The sequence below is a fragment of the Equus caballus genome, chromosome 11 (genome assembly GCF_041296265.1).
Source record: "Equus caballus isolate H_3958 breed thoroughbred chromosome 11, TB-T2T, whole genome shotgun sequence".
Lineage (NCBI taxonomy): Eukaryota > Metazoa > Chordata > Mammalia > Perissodactyla > Equidae > Equus > Equus caballus.
In genome coordinates this window covers 19,251,479-19,261,655 of record NC_091694.1, presented here as the reverse complement: position 1 = coordinate 19,261,655, position 10,177 = coordinate 19,251,479, and the positions used below count along the sequence as shown (strand labels likewise).

Below are 10,177 nucleotides of genomic sequence, written 5' to 3'. Positions count from 1 at the left end.
CCGAGGGCCCTGACGTCACCGGTCGAGGGGGGCGGGCGACTGGGGGAGGGGGGGTGACGGGCCCCGGCTCAGCACCTTGGAGAGCTCCCTCCCCGGCCTTGTTTTGCTCCGGAATCGCAGCCGGGGGAGGGAGCCAGGGGGCCGGGCATCGGGTGCAGCGGCAGGGGGATGGCCGTGGAGGGATCCAGGGGCCCCGGCGGTCAGAGGGCTCAGCCGTGATCCGGCGCGGGGGCCGGAGCGCCGGTCGGGGTCGGGGGCAGCTGGCGGCGGCAGCAGTGGCCGCGCATCTGGATGGAAGCGAGCTTTGTCCAGACCACCATGGCTCTGGGGCTGTCCTCCAAGAAAGCGTCTTCCCGCAATGTGGCTGTGGAGCGTCGGAACCTGATCACCGTGTGCAGGTGGGCTCCGCTGGCGGGCGGGGGCGGGGTGGTCGGAGAGGCGTCAGGCAGGGTTGCGGAAACCTGGACTGAGCGTGCCGGCGGGAGGATGCCCGGCAGCCGCGGAGAAAAGGGAGGAAGCACAGGGTTAAGAGGAGCGCATCCACTGTCCCTCTCAGGCCCAGACCGGGAGAGAGTTTGGAGATTTCGTCCCTATCCTTCTAGGCCAAGCCAGGCCTATGCCCAGCCTGGGGCCTGGGGGGTGAGGGGTGTTTAATTGGCACTGCAGCTTCCTGTGAGAACCAGGAAGTGACATTGGGCCTGAGGGGGAGGGGGTGGAGACGGCTGGCTCCCTTGCTGGGGGCAGGGTGGGCAGAGGAGGGCGGGCAGAGGAGAACTGATGAAGGAGGGGAATGAACGCCCTCCAAAGCATACCCTCACTCCCACTCCTGTCAGCCTGGCCTCTCTGAGGTGGGGCTTTCCTGGGAGATTTTCCAATGCTCAAATCCTGGCGCAGGGATGGTGTCCTCCTCCATCTCTGGGCAGCCGCAGCCTGTGGCAGGGTCAACTGGGCATGTGGGCAAAGCCCCTGAATCCATCCAGTGAAGGATGAGGGGCGCTGACCCCGCGTGGGAAGGACTGAGGACTTGACCGCAGAAGCCTGGGTCTCCTGGACTCAAGGGGAGGAGATTGGGAGGACAGGGCCATCGGTCCCTGAGGGTGGGGCTGTCGCAGTGTTGGGAGGATTCACCTGCTTTCTTGGGGCCCAGGAAGTGAACTTTCCCACTTCAGTCCTGCAGTGACTCACCCTCCCTGCCCCGCCCCGAAGCCAGGAATGGCCCGTTGCTCATTCTCCCTCAGCCCCCACCTGCACTCATCTCTCCCTCTGGGATCCCCATGCCAGCTGCCTTCTCCACCTGCAACCTCCCCAGCCCTGCATGCCACCTCTGAGGGCTGGTGTCCCCAGTGCAGGGCTCGACTGGCTTCCCCTGCCAGTCCCACCTGCCTGCACACAGGCCTTGGCCCTGCTGCTTCCCCCAGGAATCAGGGCCCACCTGACGCCCTGGCTCCTGGCTCCTCTAGCCCCTCCCAGGTTCCTGGGCGCACTCCCAACCATAGTGTGTCTGTCTCACACCATTATGATCTGAGTGCCCACCACAGTGCTGTGCACATCGAATCTCTGTAAAAAGAAAAAAGAAAAAAAAAAAGCCTGGAATGTTATAGAAGAAATGAATGCAGCAATGGCCCAGCCCAAACTCCATCCTCACCCCCCAACCCTGCTAGTGTGGTGTAAAACAAAGATTTCTGCCTTTGGGGTCAGATAGTCGTAGGTTCAAGCTATTACTTCATCAGTTATTAGCTGTGCAGCCTTGGGGAAGTCTCCTAACCACTCTGGGCCTTGGGTGCCTCATCATCCCCATTGTAGATGGGGTATGTAACAGCCACACCAGGAATGGTAATGACATAATCCATGTAGGAGCCTAGTCCAGTGCCCGACACATGAAAATGGCCCCGTCCTGATGACACCCTTCCTGTCCTTCTCCTCTCTCTTGACCTCCTGGGTTCCTCTTCTTTCTCCTGCCTGCCAGGACAGCTGGGCCTCTTGAGTGTGTGGGGAAGGGGCGATCCCCCCTTGGCCTAGGCTGGAGAACAGAGTTTCTGGTGGGTTGGAGGTGGGCTTAGAACTGGGGTTCGAGGATAGAGCTTTAGCGGGTGATGGGGGCGTGACGAGAGCTTTGAAGCCCCTCGGGCCCCTGCGCCTCATCACTGTCACGTGGTTTGCCTTCAGCTCCCAGAACACTTTCCTTTAGCAGGCTGAGGGCTCCCCTGGGCCCTGGCCTCCCTGTCTCCATGGTAACCTGCAGCAGCCAGTGTACCTCCTAACAGGGAGCACGCCATGGGGCTCCCGGGGGCGATGACCAGCTCTGTAGCATCCCTGAGGACTGATGGCAGATGGCGGCCATCCTGAAACCAGCCCCAGGCCCCCACTGAGGTCTGACCCAGATGACCAGAAGAAATCATGGGGGTAGCGGGCAGGCTTCTTAATGAAGCCCAGATGATGCCCTAAACACAGGCTCCTTCTGGCAGGGCCGACCTTCCCATTAATGCCCAGCCCCTCAGCACCGCTGCCTGGTGGCCCATACACACTCACCTTCTCTCAGTCCTTCCTGGGTTCTGGACCAAAATTTAATGAGGCAGGTACTAGTATTCCTGTTTGCACCTGGAAATGGGCCTCAGAGAGATTAAATATGTCCAAGGCCAAGCGGGCGCCACAAGGAAGCAGGATTTGAGTCCACCAGGCTTCCTCCTCCCAGGGCAACCCCAGTGCTGACCTGGCTCTGATCTCAGCCCAGACCAACTCTAAGCCCAAAGGGAAGGGAGGGAGCTCCAGGGGCTCAGCTGTGCCCCTGGCCTGAGAGCCTCAGAGGCCAGTGCTGGAGGGCTGGAGCCTGCAGAGTGGAGGACAGAGGACAGAGGAGGCAGAGGCTGCTCGGGGCCTTGGTAATCGTGACAGCCACCAGGAGGCCACTAGATGTAGCAGAAAAAGCAAGAACTTTGGAGTCAGACATACCTACTTGACTCCTCACAAGCTGTGTGACTCTGAAGAGATCAGTCAATGACTCTTGGACCCTCAGTTACCTTACCTGTAAGATGGGGATGATGGTGACAATAAGAGGACCTACCTCCCAGGGCTATTGTAAGATGCAATAGATGATGCACGCAAAGTAGTGTGCTCAGCACATTACAGGGCTTGATAAACTTAGGGAAAAAGGGACAGTTCCAAGTAGTCCCCATCCCTAGACACCCCACCCCTGCTGACAATAGGGCAATAATGGGATGTTGGGAGCTGTGTCCTCACCCCTGCCTCACCCCACTGCAGCAATGGCAGGTGGAGATTGCAAGGGTAGGGACTGCAGAGGGAGCCAGGCTTCCAGCAGGACTAGAGAGAGGGACGGGAGCTGCTGGGCTCGTCTCAGCCCCATTGGCTTCCCTCGGCTGCCTTCCTTTCTGAGAAGCCAGGTGTCTGGGCTCCAAGCCCCCTCCCAGAGATCTGCTGCCAATGCCCCCTCCCACCCAGTGTGTGTGTCAGCCCCACACCCTGCGCCTCCCCCGCCCAGCTCCGCAGTGCCTGGTTCTGGGCAGCTGGTGTGTGGGTAGCCAAGCTAGGAAGGGAAAGGGGGAAGGGGGCATCCGGGTGCTGAGAGCCCACCTGGCCACCCATGCATGCCCACGTTCCATGTGCTCGGTGCCAATTCACATGCCCTGGCACGGGTGACCCCCCCCCCCCCAGAAGGGACTGAAAGTTGTTCCAGCAAGAACAGAAGACAGCTCAGGACAGGGGCATAAACTGGCTTCTAACTCCTTCCTGACCCCCAACCCACACACACAGAGAATGCAACTTGGAAGGGTGGGCAAAGAGGAAGGGGCTCTGGGACAGCCCCCAGCTCTAAGTGCTTCATCTTTCTACCTATTGTTTTATCCCCTCTCATACCTTGTTCCTGAAGCTTCTTTTCTCTGGCTATCACTTCTCCTGTCACCCACTTTGTCAATCAGTCTCCCACCTGCCACCCTATCACTCCCGTGTCACAGCACCTCCACGGTCACTACGTTCTCACCTGTCTCCCACCCTCTCTCCTTCTGCCTCCCCACCACATCGTGCTCGTCATGACCTCCTCTCTGCCCTTCGCTCCCTTTCTTTGACTGATGCCTTCCTCTCCCACCATCACCCTGGCTTCTCACCTGACACCCTACTGCCCCTTTTCCCTCCCCACCCCCAGGTTCTCGGTGAAAACACTGCTGGAGAAGTACACAGCAGAGCCCATCGACGACTCATCTGAGGAGTTTGTAAATTTTGCAGCCATCTTAGAGCAGATCCTCAGCCACCGTTTCAAAGGTGGGCCCAGGTTCCTGTCCCCTAGGGCCCAGCTCCACCAACTCCCAGCCTTTAGCTTCCAGCCACCCCTCTCTGATGGGGTTCTGAATCCCGTCATTGACTCTGGCCTCAGTTCTGGGCCATGCACAGAAGCTGACACACAGAGATGGGAAGGGGGAGGAGATCTTCTGAGTATAACATAGTGGGTGGCCACAAGCCCTATCAATGGTCGTGCAGTTACATGCTGGCGTGCCCTTTGGGTACATACATGTGTGTGTACACGCATTCGGGGTAGGCACTGTGTGCATGCATGGCTGCATATACTTACGCGTGTGTGTGCCCCGTTACACGGACCCTCTCCAAACTCCCTGGTCTTGCTGAGCCCCCTCCCTGCCCTGGCTCAGCCTGTGCCCCAGCAGGTCCGGTGAGCTGGTTCAGCTCAGACGGGCAGCGGGGCTTCTGGGACTATATCCGGCTGGCCTGCAGCAAAGTGCCCAACAACTGCGTGAGCAGCATCGAGAACATGGAGAACATCAGCACAGCCCGAGCCAAGGTGAGGGGCCTGCAACGGGCAGGGCCAGGGCAGCTGCTCCCTGCTCTGGATACTGCATGCTCCTTGGTCCTCACCCCTGCTCACAGGCACTGGGGAGAAAGGCCGCGGGAGGTCCAGACCCAATGGTGCACACATGGGTCCCTTCAAGGCAGCAAGTAAAAGTGAGTGTACTTTCCAGGGCCGGGCATGGATCCGGGTGGCACTGATGGAGAAGCGCATGTCGGAATACATCACCACAGCCCTGCGGGACACCCGGACCACCAGGTCAGACCCTCTCAATTAGCTTGGACCACAGGTCCCAGTGAGAATGTTCATTGCCTAAACACACTTCATCCTTAGGTTCCCCTAGCAACCTTCAGTACCTGGACTACAACTCCCAGCATGCACGGCTAGTTTCCCTCCCCAGACTGTCCACCAGTCAGCCTGACCTGCAGTCCTGGAACATACCTTTAGCACCACAACTATCTCTTCCAAGTCAAAGTCATTATCCCCCGTCACTCCCCAGCACTGGTCTCATACACAATTCTACCCTTAGACACACCTCTGGACAAGCCTCAACTATGTATCGTTTTTCTTGTTGGCCTTGTTCCATGACCTACAACACACTGCCCTAACTCCTCCCCCAACAATGGTGGCAGTCTGCACTTGCTACCCACGACTAGAGTCTTAGCATGCAGAGCTTCAGTCCCTGTACTCAGGGTTTGCAGACAGATTGGGTCCTGGCAGCAGGTCACAGACAGGACGTGCCAGAGGGGGACGGCGTGTTTGAAGCTAAGTACACTGTGCCTCCCCCACCAGGGGTCACACCCACCTGATGTTCTCCTGCATCCCATCTCTAGTCTGTCCTCACATTGCAGAGTTCACATCACCATATTTTTGAGCACCTACTGTATGCCAAGCACTAATGATTAGAACTCGTTTCCTGATTTTAAGGATCTGGGTGACCCAGTACTTGGCAGGCAGGGGTAGTTCAGAGGATGGAAAAGAGTCTGTTCTCAGGGGCATGTGTTCTAATAGGTGGGGGATACAGGCGGGGTCCCCACTGGGCCCCAGTCTGTGGGGGAGACAAGCTCCACAGCTGAGGGGTGACCAGGAAAGAGTTCCCTCCTCCCTCTAGGAAAGGTTTGTTGTAAGCCAACCAGAGAGGTCCTGGCTCGTGGGGGCTCCCTGGGAAGAGGCTGTACCATCGGTCGCCCGCTCCCCACAGGCGTTTCTACGACTCGGGAGCCATCATGCTGCGGGAGGAAGCCACGGTCCTCACAGGGATGCTGATCGGACTGAGCGCCATAGACTTCAGGTGACATCTGGGTGGTGGTGGCGCGGTGCGGGGAGGGCTGTTTCTCCGCTAATGTCCACAACTCTTAGACCGGCCTTAACCCTGTGGTTCCTCTGCCGCCAGCTTCTGCCTAAAGGGCGAAGTGCTGGACGGGAAGACCCCCGTGGTCATCGACTACACGCCCTACCTAAAGTTCACCCAGAGGTGAGCAGCCCATTGTTGCGGTGGGTGCGGACAGACCACCGCCCTGTGGGGCGGGGATGGCGGGAGGGAGGCAGGCTGGCCGGGCCTCCTGGTCCCCCTGCCCAAGGGGGTTGGTGTGGGGCCCGCCGGGGGGCAGGCCCGGCGGTGCCCACTGCTCTCTCTCCCCCAGCTACGACTACCTGACGGACGAAGAGGAGCGGCACAGCGCCGAGAGCAGCACAAGCGAGGACAACTCTCCTGAGCACCCGTACCTGCCGCTCGTCACCGACGAGGACAGCTGGTACAGCAAGTGGCACAAGATGGAACAGAAGTTCCGTATCGTCTACGCGCAGAAGGTGCGCGGTGCGCGGCGAGGGTGGCGGGGCGCGGGCGCGGGGTGGGGCGGCCGCCGGGCCACCTCCTCCCGCCGCCCGGGCTGAGCCGGCGCCCCGCAGGGCTACCTGGAGGAGCTGGTGCGTCTGCGCGAGTCGCAACTGAAGGACCTGGAGGCGGAGAACCGGCGGCTGCAGCTGCAGCTGGAGGAGGCGGCGGCGCAGAACCAGCGCGAGAAGCGGGAGCTGGAAGGCGTGATCCTGGAGCTGCAGGAGCAGCTGTGAGCGCCGCCGCCGCCCTGACCCCTGACCCCGGCCACTCCGACCACAGCACCCCAGGGGACCCCCACCATCGCCCCCACTGACTGTAACATCACCTTTCCTGATACTGGCATCCGTCTCAAGCAGCCGCCAGCATCAAACCACTGATCGGGTCACTTCCACCCCAATATGCCCCAGTGACCTTCTAACATTATTCTCAGCTAAGATCCAGTGACCCCCCCACCAGCTCCCCACTTCACCCTCAATCACCCGACATCAGCTAGAATGGCCATCGGACATTATCCAAGAGACCCCAACATTACTCGCAAAGACCTGTAATGTTACTCAATGACCTTCAACATGAGTGCATTATTCCATCTGTTCAACATCCTTCTGATCTGCAACATAGGCCCACTGACTGTCATCACTCATGATGACCCCTGACCTCACCCCTACCCATCCCTCCAAAAGCTCCCCCTAAACTCCATCATCCTATGACCTCCCAGCATGATCCCCCAAGACACCCCATTACCCTGCAAGATTCCTGCATATTCTCCCCCGACTCCAACACCCTGACTCCTACAACACCCCATTATTGCATCTAACCCTCAACATGAATGCACCAACCCGTCACCCCTCTGACCCCCAGTACCCTCCACTGACTCCCAGGGTCTGCCCCACTGATCCTCCACATTCTGTCCCCATTTCTGCTACTCAGGTTTCATTCCTAACTCCTCCCTCAACCCCTTGCTGTGCCCCTCTTCCCCACTTCTGCTTCCTCTCCCAGCCAGGCCTGACCCCCCCTCCCCATCCCAGGACAGGTCTGATCCCCGGTGACCACGCTCCCCTGGCCCATGGTTCGAAGGAGCTCACCACGGCCCTGGTCAACCAATGGCCATCACTGGGAACGCTCAGTGGGGCCGAGGGTGCCAACAACCCCAAGCTTTACCGGAGGTAAGCCCAAGCTAGGCTCAGCAGGGGAAGAGGGGCACTGGGGGGGACCTCCACCCCTACACCAGCTCTCTGCTCTGCCACAGACACAGTTTCATGAGTACGGAGCCGCTGTCAGCTGAAGCCAGTCTGAGCTCGGATTCCCAGCGCCTGGGAGAGGGCAAGCGGGATGAGGAGCCCTGGGGCCCTATCGGTGAGCCCTCCAATCCAGCACCCAGCACCCCACTAGGAAGGGCTGAGGCCAGGCCTTGGGGCCTCTAGTCAGGCCCTGACCAATCCCCTCATTGTCTCAGCCCTTCAGAGAGCTTAGCACAGCAATTAAGAGCTTGGTTTGGGGTGTCGGGCAGACCCTGTGAGAATCCCAGCTGCACCCCCTCTGGTTACGCGAGCTTGGTCAATCACTTGGCCTTGCTGAGCCCTTCTCATCTGCAGATGGGGATGTTGATTAAAATAATCACAGGTGTGGCATATGGTGAGGGCTAATGGCTTTTTGGTATCATGACATCCTTGAAGGGCTCATGAATTCTCGGGGAGTTCTTCGCCTAACTAATTTGCTTTTTTCTCATGCACTCTATTAACCGCTCGCCTGACCTTTGTTTCCCCCTTTTCTTTGGCTGCCAGGAAGCTCAGAGCCAAATTAGAGGCTCCCTTCAAGCGAATGTCCAGGACTTCACCGCATGCATTTTGTGTTGCCCTCCCCCTGGCTTCGCTGGGGCTTCCCACCCTAGTTTTCCCAGTGCTTGGCCTTCCTGTCTTTTCTTTCTAAAATCCAGTCCTGGATGACCCTAGATCTTCTTTGAGACGAGGCAGGCTATGGACGTGTAACCCCACCACACTGTGTTTGTGACTGTCCGTGTGTCTGTCTCCCCACCAGACTGTGAGCTCCGTGAGGGCAGGGACCGTGTCTCGTCCGTTCTCTGTATCCCCAGTTCCTGGAACGGAACAAGTGCTCACCGTGTGTTTAATAAATGGACAAAGAGAGAGGATGAACCTCAGGGGAGACAGAGACATAAGCTGACGATTACAATACAGTGTCCCCAGCACCGTGCATGGCAGGGGCAGATGCTTATCAAGGTTAAACTGAAAATGGCAAATGCTCCAGAAATGAGGAAAGTCACCTGGGGGTGACCTGAGGGTGCCCCTTCCCTGCCTGCGCCTGTGCACCACCCCCCCAACTCACACACATGCAGGCAGGTTGGCCCGGCCTCACCCGCCCTCTCTCCCCAGGGAAGGACCCCACGCCCTCCATGCTGGGCCTCTGCGGCTCCCTGGCCTCCATCCCCAGCTGCAAGTCCCTGGCGAGCTTCAAATCCAACGAGTGCCTGGTGAGCGACAGTCCCGAAGGCAGCCCGGCACTGAGCCCCAGTTGAGGAGCGGCGTGGGCAGTGCCAGCCCCACCTGCTGGGGCACAGACACCTGTTGCCTTTCCTCAGAGTCCCTCAACCCAGGCCACCCTTCCAGAGAACGCTGCCCACCCAGCCAGGGTTCTCTTGGGAAAGACCCCCGTTGCTTCTTCCTATGGTAGCTTCCTGCCCAAGGAGGCTGGGGCTGCAAAAGGAAGCCACCTGGTCCAGGAAGCAGGGCACCGAGGTCTCGGGGAGCACATGGGGAAGCCTGTTCCACTCTTCTGGTCACCCTGACACCTACTGGCTTTGTACTGGACTCTCCTTCGCTCATCTCCCCCACTGTCCTCAGGAGCTGGTGGCCCAGCCTTGGCACCCTCACCTCCCATGCCTCTCTTGTCTGTCCCCGTGTGTCCCCTGGAGTCACTCCTTCCTCAGCCCCCAGGGTTGGGGCTCTGAGGGGACCAGGCAAATAAAAACCAGAGGACTGAGGGCAGCCTTGTCTGTGGGGGGCTGGGACAGGGCCCTGTCCTGAGGCTGGCAAAATGCGGTGGAGCCAGTGCCAGGACCATAACCAAGTGATGCTGGACCAGACAGAACCTGTGTGCACCCGGGGGAGGCAAATGGATCAGAACCAGGGAGTGGGCAGCTTTTACGTGAAGTCTCCTAAATATTAGGTCTGCCCAGGACCAAGACACCTAAGTGTCCCTTCCACCTGATACTCTTTAATAACTTGCTTAAGTTCAGGCAGAGAAGACCCTGGACATGTTGGGGGCAGGATGGAGGCAAGCCTGGGCAGGGCCCTGTTTTCCTTCCATCGTCCTGGGCAAATCAGCTTTGGCATAAAGTTGGAAAGCCCTCCGTTACGCCAAGGCCTAGCAGTGAGGCAACCCTCCCTCCCTCTGCTGTCCCTCAAGTGTGCCCTTGGGGAGAGGCCTCACCATCCTCCGCCCTGGTCCCAGCACTACTGGGATGCTGCCTGTCGCCCCCTCAACTCTGTCCTCACGCTGACCCGGCTCTAAGTTGG

The 10,177-nt window shown here is 59.1% G+C and overlaps 1 protein-coding gene and 1 long non-coding RNA gene across 7 annotated transcripts; one reads left to right on the top strand and one right to left on the bottom strand.

Annotated features, from left to right (window-relative positions):
* Nucleotides 1–26: 26 nt before the first annotated feature.
* On the top strand, nucleotides 27–9,641 carry RUNDC3A (RUN domain containing 3A). Of its 6 annotated transcripts, none has more exons than XM_023652420.2 (11): nucleotides 27–398; nucleotides 4,157–4,272; nucleotides 4,656–4,804; nucleotides 4,983–5,068; nucleotides 6,012–6,101; nucleotides 6,204–6,284; nucleotides 6,454–6,619; nucleotides 6,719–6,876; nucleotides 7,673–7,810; nucleotides 7,894–8,000; nucleotides 9,035–9,641. In XM_023652420.2, exons 1-11 carry the CDS (start codon nucleotides 292–294, stop codon nucleotides 9,175–9,177), a joined length of 1,341 nt encoding a protein of 446 aa, XP_023508188.1. In that variant the 5' UTR covers nucleotides 27–291; the 3' UTR covers nucleotides 9,178–9,641. The 6 variants fall into 6 exon arrangements, with proteins under 6 accessions (XP_023508188.1, XP_023508187.1, XP_023508185.1 ...); XM_023652419.2 differs by having other exon boundaries at nucleotides 38–398; nucleotides 4,671–4,804; nucleotides 8,429–9,641; XM_023652417.2 differs by having other exon boundaries at nucleotides 42–398; nucleotides 4,671–4,804.
* Nucleotides 336–3,047, bottom strand: LOC138916130 (uncharacterized). The gene is made up of 5 exons (XR_011422889.1): nucleotides 2,950–3,047; nucleotides 2,530–2,598; nucleotides 1,433–1,557; nucleotides 813–930; nucleotides 336–461 (listed from the first exon to the last, which is right to left on the bottom strand). It is a non-coding gene; the product is annotated as an uncharacterized lncRNA (long non-coding RNA).
* Nucleotides 9,642–10,177: the final 536 nt, after the last annotated feature.

Bases quoted from the DNA above. Each gene is read 5' to 3' on its own strand.
- RUNDC3A (XM_023652420.2), top strand. From the start codon at position 292: ATGGAAGCGAGCTTTGTCCAGACCACCATGGCTCTGGGGCTGTCCTCC. The intron at 6,620-6,718 runs GTGCGCGGTGCG...GGCGCCCCGCAG, and splicing joins GTATCGTCTACGCGCAGAAG to GGCTACCTGGAGGAGCTGGT. The intron at 8,001-9,034 runs GTGAGCCCTCCA...CTCTCTCCCCAG, and splicing joins GGAGCCCTGGGGCCCTATCG to GGAAGGACCCCACGCCCTCC.